This window comes from Taudactylus pleione, unplaced genomic scaffold (assembly GCF_031769625.1).
Source record: "Taudactylus pleione unplaced genomic scaffold, aTauple2 ptg000004l, whole genome shotgun sequence".
NCBI classification, from domain to species: Eukaryota; Metazoa; Chordata; class Amphibia; order Anura; family Myobatrachidae; genus Taudactylus; species Taudactylus pleione.
In genome coordinates this window covers 7,074,215-7,095,953 of record NW_028284407.1, presented here as the reverse complement: position 1 = coordinate 7,095,953, position 21,739 = coordinate 7,074,215, and the positions used below count along the sequence as shown (strand labels likewise).

Genomic DNA, 21,739 nt, shown 5'->3' with positions numbered 1-21,739 from the left:
AGCATAAACCCCAATGGGTTATAGAGCAGATGGCAATATCTTCAAAATTAGTTACAATGTTGTATTGGGATAGCAAAATGGCTACTGACAGCCATTTCTATTCATGGTTCTTATGTGTGTATCAGACATGAGGTGGTGTATCAGGCATGAAATGGTACAGGAATGTGGAAGCAGACAGGCCATAAATCCACAAGGCGTTGTCTACTGCGATGTACGCTTGCATTAAGTTTTAGAAAGTCCTTATCAGTAGTTAACCAATAAAGTAGTTTGAAGTAGGTTTATGCCCATATTAGTAAGAGTTAGATGGGTATGACAAGTAGGATACTATGGCCCTCATTCAGAGCCGTACGCTCTGAGCAGAGCGCACGCTCTGAATGAGGGCCGCCCTCCATAATTCTGGAGCGTCCTCCTGGACGAGCTGCCACCAAGGCTCACCTTCTCGGCAGGTCCCAGTCATTGCATGGTGACTAGGACATCACATCATGCAGGCTACACAGGCCGATGGTTGCTAGACGATTGTTACAAGTCCAGTCCAGGACTTGTCTCCTGCCAGTATTCCTCCTGCTCCTGACCATGCTTCTAGGTTGCCGGTTGCTAGGAGACCCAGACGTCAGAGGATTTCATAGGTTTCCTCCTAGTGTCGCCGCCCTGTCGGCTATAGAGTTTTCATGTGGAACTTTTGGTTATGACACTGCTCTCTGTGCATCCAGACTTCCAGCTATAATTTGTATGTGTTGCGTGTATTCTGCTCACCACCTTCTAAGTGACCCAAGTACCCTGGGTCCAAGCAACGCTGTCTACAGGGCCCTCCAGGCTATACAGCTATCCTGCTTCTATACCACGTTTCAAGTAACGCTGTCTACTGAGCCCTCCAGGCCATACAGCTATCCTGGTTCTATACCACGGTTCAAGCATCACTGTCTACAGAGCCCTCCAGGCCATACAGCTAAACTGCTTCTATACCATGGTTCAAGCACTGCTGTCTACAGAGCCCTCCAGGCTATACAGCTATCCAGTTTCTAAACCATGTTTCAAGCAACGCTGTCTACTAGGCCCTCCAGGCCTTACAGCAATCCTGCTTCAACATCACATTTCAAGCACTGCTGTCTACTAGGTCCTCCAGGCCATACAGCAATCCTGCTTCAACACCACGTTTCAAGTACCGCTGTCTGCTAGGCCCTCCAGCAATCCTGCTTCTTCACCACGTTTCAAGCATTGCTGTCTACTAGGCCTCCTGGCCATTTAACAACTTTAGTTTGGACTGTAAACCTACAGTATATTCTATTGACTGTCCTATGGTTTCAGCTCCTTATTGCACCATTGACATGTTGTGTTTTCGCTAGTCCATCATATCATTTATTTAGTAAACTGCCATGATTTAAACGTTCTTCTTGTGTCTGTTCTTCGATGTGCCACGTATCTCCAACACCTCCATCTTGGTCCTAGCAATTGCTAGAGGATCGTAACAACGATGGGGACTATTGACAGCCACGGAGCTTCTTGGTCCTGGCTGTTGCCTAGCACCCAGGATGCTGGTGGAGATCAGATTTTTCATTAGAGGGCCTGTGTTTGTGGAGACTCATGATTGGCCTATGTTTTAGTTAAAAGGCAGCCAGCCTTTCACTACATTGCTGGTTATAGCTTCTTACGTTGGAGTTAGCTTGCTGATCCTGTTGTCTAGTCAGTGCTGTTGGATTATTTTATCACTGTGTGCCTAGCTGATCTGCTCTATGGTCTCATGCTTCCTGCAAAACACCTATTGCTAAGTATCACCTTAATTACTTTTGGACCATGACATTGTTGTTTGCTATCACCTGTTACAGTCTGTTGTTACTAAGTTTCTGCTGTGATTATCTACACACATATTGAACCATTCAGTCTCATTGTATTGCAAATGGTTTTCTACTACTCCAGCTTTTATCATCTGATCACCTGTCATTTTGTATAAACTTCTTTAAGGCCTAACAGCATCTCAGTACCAGTGAGAGTATCAATCTCTAAGGGAATGACAGTTGTTATAGGAAGAAGACCTCAGCATATGGTTCTAGAGGGCTTATGCAAAATAGGCAGGTGTATCATAACACTGGCATAGTAGGGTATTACACATATATCCAAAAAAAGGAATTTATGTTTTACTTTTATAGCACAAGTGTATTCTATTATGCATTACAGTTGGAAGTTAGAGAATAAACATGAGAGAAAAAACAATGTTATTTCAATAAAGAAAGGACACTGCCCACACTAAATTAAAAGATGTGTAATAGCTAACATTTTCTATATATTCTCAGAAGATCCATCGCTTCATGAGAAGAAGTTGAGCATTCTGAATCTATTGGCCTGCTGGAAAGATGATTCCAATTGTTTCAGTCCATCAAACAACTTTGTGGACAATAGCTACAAGTATAGGAGCTGCAAAGAAATTCAGCAGTCACAGTCTGGTGCCAGAGGTGAGTAATATTCCTCGAGATATACACACACGTTATATAATCTGGAATGCAATCAAATGCTATCTCATAATCATAATGTGACACCTCCATCGTCATCATTAAGCCTATTGTACTGTGCATGAGTGGAATACATCATTATATAAGGTGCATACATTTTGTAACGCGGTCACTGTGCATGTGTTGTTAGATGCCTATGTAGCTAGTGCAACTCTTCTCAGTCACTTTCCTCTACCCAAGACAGCTCATGGACTGTGGGGGAATAAGGGGTCTCCGCACATGCAGATTTAACAGCAAAGTCACAAGATGTAGACATAGGTATTGGTACAGATGTATGAAGACTGCAGTGCAGCACAATAAATTGTTGGAATAAATTGTGGACCAGACCATCTCTTACTTTCAATCATTTAATCTGTATTTGCACTCCTATGCTTCCACTCCAGTGCTGTGAAAGTATAATTTTATTAAAACATATATGCACACTCACATTCATGCATAGATTGTAAGCTCCTAGGAGCAGGGTCCTCCTCCCCACTGTCTCACAGCCTTCTTCTCTAGCACTTCTATGACAGCCTTCACCTTCAGAGCTGTATTGTGTATGGAGAATTGTGTTGATGTTACTTGTGTTCTGTTTATATTTTGGTTACTGTATTGTAATGTAATGTTCTGTGTACCCTTTACTGTATGTACGGCGCTGCGGACCACTTGTGGCACCCTATAAATAAAATGTAATAATAAAAAATAATAATGCATACTCACCTATAATCCCTGTAGCCATTCACACCCACTTGTAGCTTCCATTAAACCTGTAAAATAAAAAAATCCATACTCCCCTATTCCTAGTGTAGATCAGGTCCTCTTCATTCCAAGTAGACATCCAAGGGGTTAAAAACAAAAAAAACCCTATACCCGATCTAAGGTGGACAGGAAGAAGTGTATGTATTAACACATACACTATCTCCGTGTGAATACAAGAGCTGGCAGCCAATCGGCGGGTGCCTCCGTAGGAGCTGCCCGCTGATTGGCTCTGAGCGGTCAGCTAGTGTGTCAAACTTTCCCCAAAGACTTCAGTGGTGGGAAAGCGCCATTGAAGTCTATGGTGGGAACTGCTACATTGTATCCTATGATGGGAACCGCAAGGTTCACCTCTATTAACCTTGCGGTTCCAATCATAGAGATCCCTAGCATGGGCTGACTAGCACGGACCCTACTACATTTTGCGCCAGGAGTTGTTAGGATTAAACTAACATCCTAAAAAAGTAACCTGATCCTTTGTATTAACTTTGACATACACAAGTCATGCAGTGCTGTACAGTACATACACATGTGACCAAAGCAGCAGATTGAATGATGACCGTATACTAAGCTGTGAAATGTGATCAAAGTCTGACTGCATGTATTGCCTGTGCTGACCAAGACCAATATCAGATGTTCATTAACATTAAGATTATTATAAAAACTGTATGTTTCCCTGCTTTTTGAGACCACACTGTTTGATCACATTTTTTAAAGAACTACTGAGATCACAGATACATGTTATAGTTATTCTGGTTAATTAATCGTATGCAATGACATTTTGTGAACATGCCATAAGGTATCAGTGTATTGATTCCAGTCATTTAGCCATTTCATTATTGCACAAATACTAATTATTACTTTTTTATTAGTTATTTTTTGTGTGTTATTGTCTAACATTATAGTTTTAAATATTTTATATAGAATAAACTTCTTTTATTAGCTTGAGCACTAGAGTATTGTCAATTGCATATTTTACAGCTTCCCCCTATTGATTTGTTCTGTAGGTCAATATGGTGTACACTGTATATAGTACTGGCAGTATGTAGATATATGTTACAGAAAAACTCTGATTATTACATATTACTTTTTATTTCAATTTGTAATACATGCTTTTATCTGTACACCACATACTTTATTTGAAGGATAATAGCTATTAATGTGCTTTTATTACAGATGGAATCTACACACTAACCAGTGAAGATGGGGTGTCCTATCAGACCTTCTGTGACATGACCACCAATGGAGGAGGTTGGACTTTGGTAGCCAGTGTCCATGAAAACAATATTCTTGGAAAGTGCACAATTGGCGACCGCTGGACCAGCCAACAGGGAAACAATATTAAGATACCAGAAGGAGATGGCAACTGGGCAAACTATGCCACATTTGGCTTACCAGATGGAGCCACCAGTGATGACTACAAGGTAAGAATGATCGTGCCGGTCAGGATTTCTGCTATTTTGTATTATATTTATTTTCTATTGTGGCAGGTGAGAATTATTGCTACCCTATTATCTGGAGGAATTAATGTTTCTCTAACACGTAACATATGAAAATTATATTTCCTATGTGATCAGAATCCCGGCTATTATGATATATCTGCTAATGACGTGGGAATATGGCATGTGCCAAACAAAACTCCAGTATCCAAATGGAGAGATTCCTCCCTTCTACGATATCGCACACATAATGGCTTCCTGTCTAATGAAGGTGGAAACCTCTTTTATCTGTACAAGGTAAAATGTGAACTCAGATTGACAATTTTTTAAAGTTTTTAGTTTAACATAATTAATCAGTATAGTGACTGCTGCCCACACTGCCAAGTTGTACTTCCTGGGTACTGAAAGATGGAGGATCCCCAGGGCACATTCTGACCCCTGGATTTCAGTCTAGACCAGTGTTTCCCAACCTCGGTCCTCAAGGCACACTAACAGTCCAGGTTTTAGTGATATCCAGGGGTCTATCTAGGGATCCAAGCACCCCTGGCAATGTAATGGACTGGCGCCCCCCCTATGCGGCATTGCCCCCAGTAGTAGCCCCCCTTATACAGTGCCCCCAGTAGTGGCATAACCGAATGTTTTTGTTTTGTTTTTCAAGGTGTCAGGACTCAGAGCATAGCTCCGCCCCCCGGCACCTGTGAAGCCCCACCCCCACATTCTGATTGGCCTGCGGGCCAGTCACTCAAAAAACAGGGATGACCATCGGTTGGTGATACCATCGATGGTCATCCATTGAATAGGTAACCATCGATGGTAACACTACTGATGGCCATCCCTACATAGGTGTCACTCGATTACAGTAGGCACCTTCATGGAAACTCCACCCATTTGGCTTCTTCTCATGTAAATAATAAACAGCATATGGAATTACCATATCAGGGATAGAGAACTCCTCACTATTAGATTATGTTTAAGTGATAATATACTATTTTATTAAGAAATTACACTATAATGATGAGCCTGGTGATTACAAAAATATGTAAAGATTCCAAAGTATAACTGCACCTTCCTTGTCTGCTTTCAGAAATACCCAGTCATATACAATGGTGGTAGCTGCCCAGCAAACAATGGACCTGCAATACCTGTTGTGTATGATTTTGGAAATGCAGAAAAGGCAGCAAATTATTACTCACCAAATGGAAGAAGTAAGTTTTTAGTTTCTAGTCTCTGGAACATATGCTGATGTTTTGAACAATTAAATACCATTTAAAGAAAAAATCAAACATTCTATTTGACCATTTTATTGTTTTAGTGGTCACTTGATAAATGCTACATCGAAGCTGATTGGTTGCTATGGGCAAGTTTTTCAGTCTGACTCAGTCCTGATTAAGCAAACAAGCCTCATCTCCATTCAATATGATATCGACAGGATATTTAGGGGGTCTATTTACTAAGCTTTGTTAGGATATAAAGTGAACGGAGATAAGGAACCAGTCAATCAGCTCCTAACTGTCAATTTTTCAAGCACAGCCTGTGACATAACAGTTAGGAGCTGAATGGCTGGTACCTTACCTCCGTTCACTTTATCTCATAACAAAGCTTAGTAAATAGACCCATTAGGCACCAGAACATATGTAGAAACAGCTCCCAAGCTTTTCACATTTATTCTTAACAGCACAACAATCCCTTGAAGCAGACAGAAAACTACAGATGGAAATTACATTTAAGTGGGTGGAGTCACAGACAGAATTTTAGGGACAGAGGGCCTGATTCAGACCCAGTCGCAAGCGCTGTGCGCTCGCAACCGGGTCGATGGTGGGCCAGTGCGCATGCGGGAGATCAGGATAGCGATGGGCACTCCGTCGCTCCGGGTCTCGCAAAACAAAGGGGGCGAGCTGTCGATGTTGAGTGACAGCTCACCCCCTTTGGTGGCCGGGCCGGGGGAGTGGCTGCCCAAACGGAGGCGTTCCCATGTGAACGCCTCCGTTTGGGGGCGGCCCCACTGACATACGAGTGATGTCAGTGGGAGAGATTTCGGCTCTGTTAGAGCCGAAATATCTCTGGGGCTTGCGGCCACGAGACCCTACCACAAGGGTCTCGTAGCAAGCCCGATGGTTGCGATGGTCTTGACCATCGCGACCATGTTCCTGGCCGCTCGCTATAGCTGTGCGTCCAGCTCTGAATCAGGGCCAGAGTCATATCCAGTCCTAGCAATTTATATGCTTTACATTTGACATTATTAGGCTGTGCATGCAAAAATAAAAAAATTCTGCTGTGATTTTTTTGGACACAAAAGTTTAAATTTGTGCACATGTTCACAGCAGCCTGTCAAATATTAGGAATGGAACAGTGCTAGTGACCCAGTACAATACAAAGAACATTCTAGTGACCATACAGTGTAGAGAGCATTCTTTTGAGAGCCATAGCCATACAAACAGAGAACGTCTAATGACAACCAGTCAATATAGAGAGCATTCTAGTGACCACCGCATAATTCAGACTACGGTACATTCTAGTGAACAGAATACAATACATGTGCATCCAAGTGGCCACCATACAATGTAGAGAACATTCTTGATCATCATATAATACACTGAGCATACTAGTAAGTAACAGATACACAATACAGAGAGCATTATATTTAGAGATGTACAGTTTCGGATTCCTGAAATACGAACACCTGAACTTAGGGGTTCCATGTTAAACTGAGTCGAGGCTCATGTCTTCCTGCTATGTTTTAATCTCAAAACAAGGCAAAACATTATCTTCCTGGTTTTGTTCTGTTTGTGCCGTTGCTCTGTTGCTTAGTTTAGCCAGCCAGCCAATATTAGTGAACAATATTGTGAGCTGTGAGGTGAAAAAAAATTGACTGGAAATTAATGTTATTGAGAATAATACTGTAGTAATAATACTGTAGGAACAAAAACATGTCCAAATTACATAATTGAAGCTATTTTTATAAACACGACTATGAATTAGAAGCAAAGCCAAAACCTGGGGGTGCACACATATCTTTAATTATATTGGCCTCTATGCAATACAGACAATATTCTAGTGATCATCACACAATACAATGGGAACCCAGTGTCTGCCATACAATAAAGAGCATTCTCCTGACCACATACAAGTATTATAGTGGCAGATGGGTTGGGTTCCGCGGCAGGCAGAATCCCGATGCCAGCATCCTGACTAGGTTACCACCTTGACGGCTCGAGGTAAGTATACCTAGCCTAACTCCTATCCCTACCCTAACCCCCCCTCCTAGTGCTTAAACCTAACCACCACCCCTACTGCCTAAAGTATACCTAGCCTAACCCCTAACTGTACCCTAACCCTCCCTCCCAGTGCCTAAAACTAACCACCCCCCTACTGCCTAAACCTAAGCCTCCCACCCTGTGCCTAAACCTAACCCTCCCCCTAGTGCCTAACCCTAACCCTCCCCCCAACCCCGCTACTTGGGATTCCGGCGGTTGGTATTCGGATAAATGTCGGGATTATGGCATCGGCATTCTGACAGCTGGAATCCCCGCTGTCGGGATATTGAACGTATCCCATGGCAGATATAGAGAGCACATTCTAGTGGTCACCTTACAATACAGAGAGCAACTTAATGACCACTACACAAGAAACAAAACATTATTATGACCACCATGTAATGCAGATAACATTCTGGTTAAGAGTGTACAAGCATCCTAATGACAGATCTACAATACAGAGTGCATTGTAGTAATTTTAAAACAATACAGAAATAATTCTATTGATTTCTAAATGATAGAGAGAGTAATCTTAAGAACTATTTAAAAGTTAGAGAGCATTCTAGTGACCATCACATAATACAGAGAGCATCAAAAGGCTGCCAAATAAAACAGATAGCATACTAGTGGCCAGAGACGTAACTAGACATTTCGGTGCCCTGTGCCAGAAAGAGCATTGGTGCCCCCCTCATTTTTCAAAGGGACATAATGCACCCCAAAAAGGCCATGGCTTCATGGGGAAGGGCCAAGGAAGAGATAGGAGAGGCCAGGAGATGCAATAAGAGGAAGCTACAAGTGAGAATGATAATAAACAGAAATTTTACAGGCCCAAACAGTGCTGGCTGCAATACATGCAGGTGACGTGTACATTGACGCTATGCTGCTAATTATGCACGCCCTTTAAACGGCATTTTGGCGGCCTGACATGCCTGCGTTCGCAGGCACCACTCCCCGTTCACAAGCACCTTCCCCTGTTACCACCCACAAATGGCACTATCTGTCACTCAAAGTAGCGACCTGATAGTGGCTTACGAACAACCAAAAACAGATCGCAAAGACTGGCTTGCGCACGTGCACTGTGAATTATACGTATGCGCAGATGGGCGAAAATTGCTTACAGCGAGCGAGCGCAACTTAGCGAGCGGGTCTGAATCAGGTCCTCAGTAAATAACCTCCGTGTTGCAGTTGTTATGTGTATTACATTTACATTGTATAAATAATATGAGACAATGAAACCTTAAATTCTCTTTTGCAGAAGAATTCACTGCTGGGTTTATCCAATTCCGTGTGTTTAACAATGAAAGAGCAGCACTGGCCTTATGCCCCGGAATGAAAATCACCAATGGATGTAATGTGGAAGTTGTAAGTTGCTGACAGTCATAGAGAAATAGGTGAAACTATGTCAATAGTAACTAACCACATGAATAAGGAGCCAATTCAGAGATGGACACAAATGCCGCTGCCGCGGCTGTGCAATTATATGCAAATGCCGCAGGAGGAGTCTTGTGTAAAAAGACGCCCACTGCCGGCTTCTCTGATCTTCTGCCTGCGTCCAGCATTGCATCAACACATCATGACTATTGGTTGCAGCATCGAACCTCTGAGTAACCCTCAGAATGGCTGACACAACTGAGCTGCCGGGGTCAGGAAAAAAGCAGCTCATGACGCAGTTACTGGCTTCAGCATGCCAAGAGAACAGGGCAGACACTCCTCCCATTTTCCGCAATGCTTCGTGTTATGCCTTCAGCCAGTCAATCAGGGGCCGCAGCAGCATCCCGAAACATGCACAGTGTGGCTCTGATGCAGTCACGAAAACATAGGTCAGTAGTGACCGAATCGGGACTGCGCCTTGAAGCAGCCCCTAAGTTAGAAAAGCAATTACTGCCGACAGGTAGTTAGATATCGGCAGAGATATTGGACAATAGGTCAAATAACACAGCATGTTTGATACCACAGCAAATCCCTGAGTGATATTAATTCACACATTTCAATTTGATCCTGACGGGTACTGTATATTTACTAAAGTGAGAGTTTTTAGAAATGAAGATGTTGCCCATAGCAACCAATCAGATTCTGCTTAACATTTAACTAGCACATTCTAGAAGATAATAGCTAGAATCTGGTTGCTATGGATAACATCTCCTCTTCTAAAAACTCTCACTTTAATAAATATACCCCTTATAATACATGGTAGTAATAGTGGAAATAAAATTACCTCAGATAAATGCTATTATCATCCAACTGTACTTAAAATCTCCACACATGCTGTCACTGGATTCCGGCTAAATGGCCCAAATGTCCAAAGGCCAGATCTCTGTCAATTTGAAGTGACATATGTGGCACATTCAGTATAAACAGATAAGGAGCAGTATGAAATGTAAGTGGTTGAACCAGGGGAGTACAGTGTCAGTGAAGGATGTGCAGGATGCTAGGGTAGTCCAGGGGTAGGCAACATGTAGTGTTGCAGTATAACTATACATCCCAGCACGCCCTGCCACAATTTTGCTGGTAGTTCATGCTAAAATAATAGCAGGGATGCTGGGATGTGTAGTTCCACATCAGGTGGCATGCTGGACATTGCCTATCCCTGGGATAATCCATGGCAGCAAAGTACAGAAGGTTAAGTTAAGCAAAGGGGCGGAGATCAATACAAGACTGTGGGGCCTATTCATCAACACTAAATTAACGGTTTTTAGGACATTTTTCCTTAATTACCGTTTTTTAGTATTCATGAAGACACTTAACGTAGGAGATATCACTGATATCTCCTGGTTAAGTCCGTCTGTGTTAATTTCCACACCTCCCATACTTTAGTATGGGGATGTAGAAATTAGGCTGTTCATCAAATTCCGAAAATGAAGTATTTTCTGAATTTGATGGTGTTGCTCTATGCCAAGTTCAGATGGCGAATAGCCCCTGTAAGGCTACACAAACTGCCGCTTACACGGCAGCTTGTGTAGCAGCGGTACAGTATATACTTACCTGCTGGTCTTTCTCCGGCTCCGTCTGTGTGTTCACCCCTCTGTCTGCTGCTGCTGTCGGAAGAGTCTCCCCTCTGCTCCCTGGTGAACTTGTAAGTGCTTCTTCTATTAACTGTTTATTTACTATAAACAGTAAATTGAAGAACTTATAAGTAGAGATGAGCGGTTCGGATTCTGTGGAATCCGAACCGCTCCGAACATTGGGGATCCGAGTCCACCCGAACCCTGTTCGGGTGTTCACCGCCTGACTCGGATCCCCGTTCGGGGCCGAACGGCGGCCGCCTGATGTCGGATTCTCACTAGAGAATCCGACATCAGGTCTCCTCGCGTGTAGAGCAGAGCGCTGTGATAGCGCTCTGCCCTACACAGACACAGACACACAGCCGCCAGCGGCAGCTGTGTGTTTGTCACAGCAGCCAATGAGAGTCACACAGACTCTCATTGGCTGCTGTACGGAGGGAGCCGGCTGGAGCTCACACATGAGCTCCGTCTTCCGGCTCCCTCCGCAGCGTGTGACAGCAGAGCGGACGGCGCGGGAGCGGGGAATCAGGTAAGTTTTATTATTTTATTTTTTTTACTTGTCAAAGATTCGGGGGCGCTACTGGGGGGGGCTATACTACTGGGGGGGTCTGCTACTGGGGGGGCTATACTACTGGGGGGGTCTGCTACTGGGGGTCCATACTATTGAGGGGCCTGCTACTGTGGGGGGGCTATACTACTGGGGGGGGTCTGCTACTGGGGGGGGTCTGCTACTGGGCGCTGGGCGTCCATACTACTGAGGGGCCTGCTACTGGGGGGGGCTATACTACTGGGGGGGGTTTGCTACTGGGGGGGTCTGCTACTGGGGGGGCCATACTACTGAGGGGCCTGCTACTGGGGGGGCCATACTACTGGGGGGGGCTTACTACTACTGGGGGGGATACTACTGGGGGGGCTTACTACTACTGGGGGGCCATACTACAGGGGGGGCCATACTACAGGGGGGGCTACTACTGAGGGGGGCCTGCTACTGGGGGCAGCCTACTACTGGGGGGGGCATACTACTGGGGGGGCCATACTACTGGGGGGCCATACTACTGGGGGGGGCTGCTAATGGGGGGCATACTACTGGGGGGGCCTGCTAAAGGGGGGCATACTACTGGGTGGCATGCTAATGGGGGGCATACTACTGGGGGGGCCTGCTAATGGGGGGCATTCTACTGGGGGGCATTCTACTGGGGGCACTGCATAGGGGACCCTACTACTAAGGGGACTGCATAGGGGGCACCACTGCTGGGGGCATTGTGTAAAGAACACCGCTACTGTGGGCATTGTGTAAAAGGGGCACTACTGTGGGCATTGTGTAAAAGGGTCACTACTGTGGGCATTGTGCAAAAGGGGCACTACTGTGTGTCGTAACATAAATAAGAGACACTACTTTATGGTGTAATGTGAATCAGGCCCTACGTGCGGTGTAATGTGAATAAGATTGTGCACTGTGACTCCTTGGGCCGTAGCCCACTATGTAAACAAGTACTGTGACTCTGCTGGCCGTACCCCACTGGGTGGGTGCACTACTTTTCATTTCTGCCACTGCTGTGTGGCAATGTGTCATAGATGTGCTTTATACTGTGGTGTCTGTGTCGTTGTGCCGCTGCTCTATCGCTTAGGAACCAGTCAGCTCACTGCAACCTTTGGCCAATAATGTTGAAAACAATATTATGAGCTGTTATATGGTCTAAATTGACTGGAAATTTATGTTATTGAGGGTAATAATACTCTAGGAAGAAAAAATAGACCAATTTATGTGATTTTAGCTTTTTTTGTCAATTTTTGTAAAAAAATCCAAATCCAAATCCAAATCCAAAGCCAGTCACCGCAGTTTGGCAAATCCAAATCCAAATCCAAAGCCGGACGACGAATTAGAACCAAATCCAAATCCGGCAAAAATGGTCCGGCGCACATCCCTACTTATAAGTGTCACCGGGGAGCAGAGGGGAGACTCTCCCGACATTAGCAGCATGTGGTGACGGCCCGGGAAGAACAGAGGTAAGTATAGCAGCCCCTCTGCCCAGTTTACATCTCCCCGCCGGCCGCGTCCTTTTAAAGCCGCCCACAAGTGACAGCCCAGTCGGCACCAGCGGCTCTGTCTCAGAACAGCCGGGAAGAACTGGCCGGCATGGTGGGTATCCGGGGATAGTTGATGCAGCGGACAGCGTGGCTGGGAGCCGGACACACTGCCAGGGGAACAGAGGGGAGACGTCCCGGCACCTGCAGCATGCGGTGACGGGGTGAACAGAGGTAGGTATTGCAACACCTCTGCCCAGCTCACATATCCCTGCCGCCGCGTCCTTTGAAAGACGCCCACAACTGACAACCCATTTGGCGCCAGCGGCTGAGTACAGCCGGGAATAGTTTATGCAGCGGACAGCGGGGGAGGGAGCCAGACATGCCGCCGGGGGACAGAGGTAAAGGACCTGGGCGACACGGAGGACGGCAGTGAAATGTGCAGGCAGGTAGGGAAAAGTATCTATCTCACGAAAAGCTGTCATGGCAAAAATGACAGCTTTTCGGAATAGTTAGTTATGGAGAGGAGGAATGATGAATTCCTCTGGTAATTAGGTAGAACATGCGAGTTCTAAACCTAATTACCTCCTAAGAATTTTTAGTAAAGATGAATAGGCCCCTGTGTTTCTAAATAGTGTGTTCCTTATAGAGCTGCCAATGGATTCTTATTGGTGCAGTAGTGTTCACCTTACACTCCCAAAAACAATTCAGAAACAAAATAATATCACCAATAGGATCCTGCGGCGCTGAACTAGTTTCACAAAGCCTTATTGTTCTTTTTCAGTACAGCCCTGACTCCATGCATGAGGAATCTAAATATGGACTCAAAAAAATGACACAATAGTGTAACCTGATATTGCAAATGGTACAATTATCATACGCTCTGTATTATTCCGCCTACCAGGAGATGTGGTCTACATAGGTTCGTAGACACTAAGGGGGTCATTCAGACCCGCTCGCAAGTGGGTCGATGTTCCCCACTGCGCATGCGCACGACGGAGGGAGCTCCGTCGTGCGCATGCGCGAGACCCGGACTGCGACAGCCAAGCTGTCGCTCTGGGTCTCGCACCAAAGGGGGCGTGCTGTCGATGGTGACTGACAGCACGCCCCCTTTGGTGGGCGTGCCTGCCAGACGGAGGCGTTCCCATGGGAACGCCTACCCTCTGAAGCCGGCCCCACTGACATCACTAGTGATGTCAGTGGGAGTGATTTTGGCTCTGATAGAGCCAAAATCACTCCAGGGTGTGTGGCTGGGAAACCCTACCGCAGGGTTTCCGTCGCAAGGCCGATGGTCGCGATCGTCAAGACCATCGCGACCATCTTTTTGGACGCTCGTATATGCTGTGGGTGGTCACCCACAGCTATACGAGCGTCCGGGAGGACGCTCCATTTTAATGGAGGAGGGCCCTGATTCAGAGCGAGCGGCTCTGAATCAGGCCCTAAGGCATATATAGGAGCAGATAAATATCCTCTTACTGTTCCACCCTTTCTTCCATCCAGTTTATATAAAAAATAAATTCAGAAAGAGGGGGATCCCATAGTGTAATACTGCATTTATTAAGACATCCAAAACAACACATAACAAAGATTATATAAAAGGTAGGGGGAAATGGCCTCTCACCAAATGGTGTTGTCTACCTGATGATAATAGTAGACAAACAAGCAAGAATCAGGATAAGTACAATATTCCAGGCAACCCAAATATATATATATATATATCTATATCTATATCCGACTGTGTGTCTTCTCCTCCTCCCACCCCCCTTGCCTTCATTTGTGTCTGTTTCTCCCTGGTCTCCCCCCCCGCCCCACCCTCCACTTTTCTGTCTCTCCCGGGTCTCTCTCCCTCCCTCTCCTCCTCTACTTACCGTCAGCCGGGAACCGGCGGGGATGGTGAGGTCAGGCAGCGCCACAGCAGGCTGACGCTCCGGGTCCAGGGAGCGTGACGCTGGCGTTGCAGTCATGTTCCCGGTAGCAGCCCCAATAGTGGGCCATACTGCTGTACTGCAGTAACGCCACTGATCACCATGCTCTGCAGCGCAATGGGGACGGACGGTTGCAGCGAAACAGTGGCAGGCAGGTGGGCAGTCGGTGCAGGTACAATGCCCTGGTCAGAGGTGTCCTTATCTGCTGGGCCTGCCACGGTGCCAGGGCACGTGCCCTGCTTGACCCCCCTGGTTTCGCCACTGGGCAACCCCTCGCCTAGTGACCTGTGAAGGCCAGTAAGACCAGGAATATACTCCAAGAACAAGGGTGGTCCCTGGAACTCAGAACTGCATAGTACTTGTAGACAGGAACACCAGGATCGGAGTCTTATGTAGTAGTGGAAGCTGTAACTCTGATACTGCTCTGACGCAAGACCTGGAACTGGAACCAGTTAGGAACTCAGGGACTGAGAATCAGGATAAGAAATACAGCTTACAGGACACCTCAGTGTACAGGCCGTATACTGCACACTAACCTTAGCCTTGGAACCAGCACCCTTCTCTGTACCAGCCCAAAGCTATAGCACCCAGTACAGGGAAACCAATACAAGTCAGGACAATAGTATGACCTGCAAACCTGGACAACCACTAAGCATGACGTAAAACAGCATAAGTAACTTGCATGCACTGTCCCAGTGGTATGATGGAATGAAGACCATGGCGGCACTCTCTGGCTCTGTAATGAGTAACAAGTAGGTACAGTATGCAGTGTGGAAACTGTTGAGCAGATAGGTAATAGTACACAGCGGCAGATGGAAAGCAGTATACTTGCTGGCTGAAGTGAAGTGGTTGGAGCAGGTCTGTATGCAGCACGCGAGCTGCGGTGCTGACAGGTAACAGCACGGCGGCAGATGGGAGACAGGTCTGTGTGCAGCTTGGAAGCTGCAGCGCTGACAAGTGACGTTACAGAGCTGATGGTAGTAAACTCACTAGCTGACTGAAGTGGAAGTAGCAAGTCAGTATTCAGCATGGAAGCTGCAATGCCGGCAGGTGATGATACTCAGCTCAGATGGTAAATTGCGAGAATCCACAAAGTAGTAAATAGAGCCTCAGAAGTCACAATCACAGGATACAGGAGTAAGCTTGGAGCCTAGAACTATCCTGGGAAGGAACACGATGAGTTGCTAACAGGAACTGGTTTAAATAGGAGGTAGTGAATAACCATTGGTCTAGCTGACCAGGTGAGAACACAGGTGCATTAGTTAATCACAGGGAGGCGTTCCTGGGATGTCTTGGAAACAGAAATAAATGAATGTCTGAGTTTAAAAGGGATTCCAAAGGTGCATACACACGTAAAGATTTTCTGTCCAACCATCCAACTAGTTGATTGGTTGGAATGAAAATCTGGTAAGGCATGACAGCAAATGACCATCAGCAATTTGCTCCCAAACGCCGGAAAATGGACAAAAACTGCTGTTTGAACAAATTCTTTAGATCAAACATTTAACAAACTTGTCTGACAACCATTTTCATCTGTTTTCTGGCATTTAGGAGCAAATTGCTGATCATCATTTACTCCCATACGTTACCAGATTTTCATTCCAACCAATCAACTAGTTGGATGGTTGGACAGAAAATCTTTACGTGTGTACCCAGCTTAAGACCCTTATTTGTGACATGAGAGCAGAGCCGTAACTACACATTTTGGTGCCCTGTGCCAGCAGTGCATTGGTACCCCCCTCTCCCATATTGTAAACAGGGATAGTGCACGTCATAGGCACACGGCTGCAAAAAGGGCGTGGTCTCATAAGGAAAGGGCGTGGCCACACTATAGTACCCCCAATTCACATTACGAGACACAGTAGTGCCCCTTATTCACATTACACTACATAGTAGTGTCCCTTACACATTATGACCACACAGTAGTAATGCCAATTACACATTATGACCACACTGTAGTAGTGCCCCTTACAGATTACGCCACACAGTAGTAGTGCCAATTACACATTATGGGCCTGTTCAGAGCCGCTCGTAAGCGGCCGCTCGATCGCACTGAGCGATGTTCGCACAACTGCGCATGCGTACGGATTTTAATACGCATGCGCGAACCAGTCAGTGTGGCCGAAACTCGTTTGTTCGCAAAATAGCGAATGTCTGCTATTTTGAGTGACAGGAGGAGGCGTTTGTGGGTGGTAACAGGGGAAGGTGCTTGAAAACGGGGAGTGGAATTCAGAATGCAGGCGTGCTTAAAGGTCAAAACGGGCGTTTTATGGGTGTGCATAATTAATACAGCAGCGCCAGCGACCACGTCACTTGGTTTTTTTTTAGTCAGAACTACTCGCAAAATAGCGGTTGAAAAAAGCAACCACAAGAATAGCGAGCAGTTCATACGCTGTTCAATGTACTCGATTAATCAAATAAATAGCGGACATGACGTATGATGCGAGCGGCCAGGGGGCTTATTTTTCAAAATTTCGACCGCAAGTTTTGCTCGCTCGTTCAGACTTAGAGGCGTGAACAGACCGCAAAGTGCGAACGGTTCATTTGAATAGCCACCCCTTTTTTTTAAACGAACGACCGCAAATAGCGAGCGGCTCTGAATGAGGTCCTATGTCCGCAGTAGTAATGAATTCAGAAAATGGGACAGTAGATGACCCCAACATTAGGGTGGACTTGTTGGGGAGAGGATAAAGAAAGGGAATATGGGGAATAACCCGGATGATGAGTGAAAAGCTGGTGGCACAACACGGAGAGAGCAGGAGGTGCATGCCACCACTTTGTCAGCCTCCAGGTCTCAAGAGTGACAGAATGAAAAAGCCACATAAGACAGTGCAGGTGTTGGAGACAGTAAGGAATTTGAGGGAGTTGGAAATTAAGAAATTGTGAATGGAGGATAGTTTATTGCAGGCATATCTGGTATTCCAGAGAGGAGGAGAGAAATAGGGAGATGTGGATAACTTTGGCAGAATTCTGGTATGTGGGAGGCAGCATTTAGGATGGAGGAATAGGATCAGAAGGAACAAAGCAAAGTGGAAGATGTTCTTGGAGGGGATGCTGGAGAACGCTTTTAGAGATAGGAGCAGGTGTGAGACATCTAAGGTGTAACAAGGAGAGGAAAATTAGCTGGAGGGCTTTAGGGACAAGTAGAAAAAAAATGACAAGGAAGGGTGAAGAAGACATATAGGGTAGGAGGATGTGAATAATTAGGGTGATTCAGCAAGTAATGTGAGAGAGAGAGAGAGTGGTGGATGGTAGGAGAAGCTGGACAGTCTAGTGGTGCAGTGTAGTATGGAAAGGAAAAGAGGGAAAAGAAGCACGATGGGGAGGAATTGGATGCTGGAGAAAGGTGAGGTATGAGTGTGTAAGGGAAACAGTGTGCCCCATATGCTGAAACAAGAAAAAGGTTTGTCAAACTGCAAACCAAGTGATGTGACTTGTGGGCTGTCAGTGCCTAAAGCGGGCAGGGCCTAGTTCCTCAGCAACGGTCATCTTGAGTTGACAGCAAGTCCTCGGATCCGAGTAATATAAGTGTTTGGAAAGGAAACTATATAGGGGACTATTACAGATAAGGTGTTGATTAGAGGATAGACAGCAGACAGGTGTAGTAAATGAAGTGCCTCTAGATGTGAAATGTTACTACTGAGTACCCCAGGGATCTATATTTGAACCAGTGCTCTTCCATATGTTTATTGGTGTAATTGAAGGTAAATTCTGCCATCTTGCAGATGACAAAGATTTGCAACAGGCACACCAGGGGGCTAAAAAAAATTATTAATGGTGTGGGTAGACAAGATGTGTGGTCAAGGGTGCAATTGCAATTTGATGACAATAAAGCTAAAATCAACCATGTAGGTGACAAATTCCCAAAGGCTGAACATAAAAATAATGGCACTTAAAAAAAAAACTGAAGAAAGGAATCTATGTGGAACGAGTAAGAAATAAGCTGACAGGGTAGCCTAATGAAAACATGGGGTTTATGCAAACTGGGGAGGATTGAGAGACAAAGTGGTAAATTTACTATTATTATTCAACGGGTCTTCCGACTGTAACATCCGCATGTATATCAGCCTGTTTTGGTCATGGAAAATTGGGGGAAAAACCAGCGTAGGGTTTCCCCTATTTTCCATTAACCAGCACCAGGCTGAACCAGGTGGGGGATTATGCCAGAGAAGGGAGACACACAACATGTGGTCCCCCTGCCATCACATAAAACCAACCCCAATCTGGCCAGTCCAGAGCTGAAAATCCCCAGAAAGTGGGGACCCCAAAAATCAATTGGGGTCCCACCTCCCGAGGATCTACCAGTCCTGGACTGAAAGCCCAGGGCCAATCCCTGCATCCAAGAATAGAGTTAATTAATGGTGTAAAAATAGAATTAATATTGTTCTTTACAGTGGGACTACAGCAAGCCTGCCCCAGCATGCCGGCACTTATAGAACAGACATTAAGGGCCTGCTGGTACCTGTAGACCCACTGTGATGAAAATATTAAATATTACAATAATGACAGGACATGGCCACCAACTGTTTTAACACACTCACACTTCTTACTTATCTACTCCTTGGATGTTTTCGTACCTTTCTCTATTATAAGTCTACGGGTCTTAGTAAACCAATAAAACCCAGTGACTCGAGCCCAGAACGTACATGCTGTACAGTATGTACAGTGCTAACTCCGATATGACAGTTCCCAGGTGGGTTACTGCCATAAGATTCAATAGAGAAGCACTGAGAAAACTGGCAAACCAGTTGAAAAATCTGCAAAATACCTACAGTATATTTTCAAACCCAGCATGCTGCAGTGTATAGCTCATCAAAATAAAAAAAAATACTTTCTCTATATTATGTATTATTAATTTAAAAGAACTGCAAATCAAAGTTGAAAGTTGGTCGTTATTGCTCCTGGATTCTTGCACAGAACTAAATGTATATAGTATATGCCCAGATTCATATGTGTCTGTGTGGCCAGGCTGTGCCTATCCAAACCTAGATAGGTTTCATACCTGTCATCATCATCATCAGTGCGCACATGTAGAAACAAGGTGCAAAAAGTCTGAAATTCTGCATCCATTGACATGCCTTTCTGATCTTTGCCTCTGTGAGAACACCACATTACAGTCAAGTTACAAACCTTCATTTGCAGGGTAGAGCTGTGACTGAATTGCAAACAAATCTGTTTTGTTCAAACTTTCATGCACTTGATTCAGCACAGCCAAAAATATGCAAAATATTTTCCACAAAAGACAGATCATTCAACCCTCTATTAGATCTAAACTGTGTGTTTTTAAATCTTTAAATATACGTTTTCCCTCACATGTACCTACCTGACAGCTTTTCCCACACATGCTCACCTACCCACCAGCTATTCATTCACATGCTCCTTGGCTTGCCAGCTTTTTCCTTACATGCTACCCCCTGCCCACTATAATTTCTCTCACATGCCACCCCCTGCCCATTATCATTCCTCTCTCACATGCCACCCTCTGCCAACTATCATTTCTCTCATGTCACCCCCCTGCCCGCTCATTTCTCTCACAAATCAACCCCTGACCATTATCATTCCTCTCACATGCCACCCACTATCATTTCTGTCACACGCCACCCCTATCTACAAGATTTTCTGTAACATGCTTTTTGTTGCCCTCCAGCTTTTCTCTCACATGCCCCTCTGCACACCAGTCTCTTCCTCACATACCACTCTGTTCACCAGAGTTTTGCTCACATAATCAATCTCCCCATCAAATTTTACCTCAAATGCCACACTGTCCACCAGTTTTTCTATCACATGCCCTTTTGCCCCCAGATTTTCCCTCATATGACCCACTGCACAACAGCTTTTCCCACACATGCATCCTGCTTACTAGCTTTTCCATCAAATAACCTTCAGTCCAGCAATTTGTCCGAAATTGCTCCATCTACTTACCTGACTATCCGCCATGGCTGCACAGAATCTACCTGCAGTGTGTCTCATGTGAAGTTGAGATTGAGATGGAGCAGCAGAAAGGCCCCCACACACTGCTTTGTCACCACTGTAGTTGTTGGGCATCTAGCTGCACCCTTAATTAAGTCTTCAGACACTGGCCTGGTGGGACATTCCTGCTGACTGGTACATTCAGGGATGCCCTCAAATGTTGCCTAAAGCTGCCTAATAGTAGTGCAGAGCCTGCATAAAAGCAATCTTAAGCATGGTAATTACCTCTTCATTTTAGAATGGGCTCTATTTTTGGAAAAAGGTTTGCTATCATAGTTTTCTTTTTCCTTATGACACATTTTTGCCTCAAACTTTAATTATTAAAGTATGAATCTCTATTTTAATGTTACAGCACTGCATTGGTGGAGGAGGCTACATTCCTGAGGGGAACCCCAGACAGTGCGGAGACTTCGGAGCATTTGACTGGGATGGATATGGTACACACACTGGGTGGAGTAGTAGCAAGGATATTACTGAGGCTGCTGTACTAATCTTTTACCACTGATCTACCTGCTATTTTGGATATTAGATGAATACAGAAACATGTAAGAACAGAGGGGACGCTATCTTTTCATCCTTTAAACTATCACAAAATCAGAGATATAATTCAAACATACTGTATTTGCCTTTAATTAACTCTCTTGCTACATAACATTCAGGAAGGCTTTGTACCTGATGGGGCAGAACATGGCATCACCATACTCAATAGAAATAATTGGGGCTGTATAGAGATTTTTGGGTCACCAGATATCTATTTTATTGTGTTATCAGACTCATTGATGCATCACAAAACAAAATCAATGATTTGAAGCACAAAAATGAGCCCCATAATCCATAGAAGCTGCACTTCCAAACTACAGTATCATCTACTTCCCAGTTTTACCA

General features: G+C 45.1%; 1 protein-coding gene across 1 annotated transcript; it reads left to right on the top strand.

The window, feature by feature from the left end:
- The first annotated feature begins 2,382 nt into the window (after window positions 1-2,382).
- Window positions 2,383-21,359, top strand: LOC148543381 (intelectin-1-like). The gene is made up of 6 exons (XM_088468512.1): window positions 2,383-2,447; window positions 4,416-4,663; window positions 4,817-4,975; window positions 5,763-5,883; window positions 9,188-9,294; window positions 21,207-21,359. Exons 2-6 carry the CDS (start codon window positions 4,472-4,474, stop codon window positions 21,357-21,359), a joined length of 732 nt encoding a protein of 243 aa, XP_088324638.1. The 5' UTR covers window positions 2,383-2,447; window positions 4,416-4,471.
- Window positions 21,360-21,739: the final 380 nt, after the last annotated feature.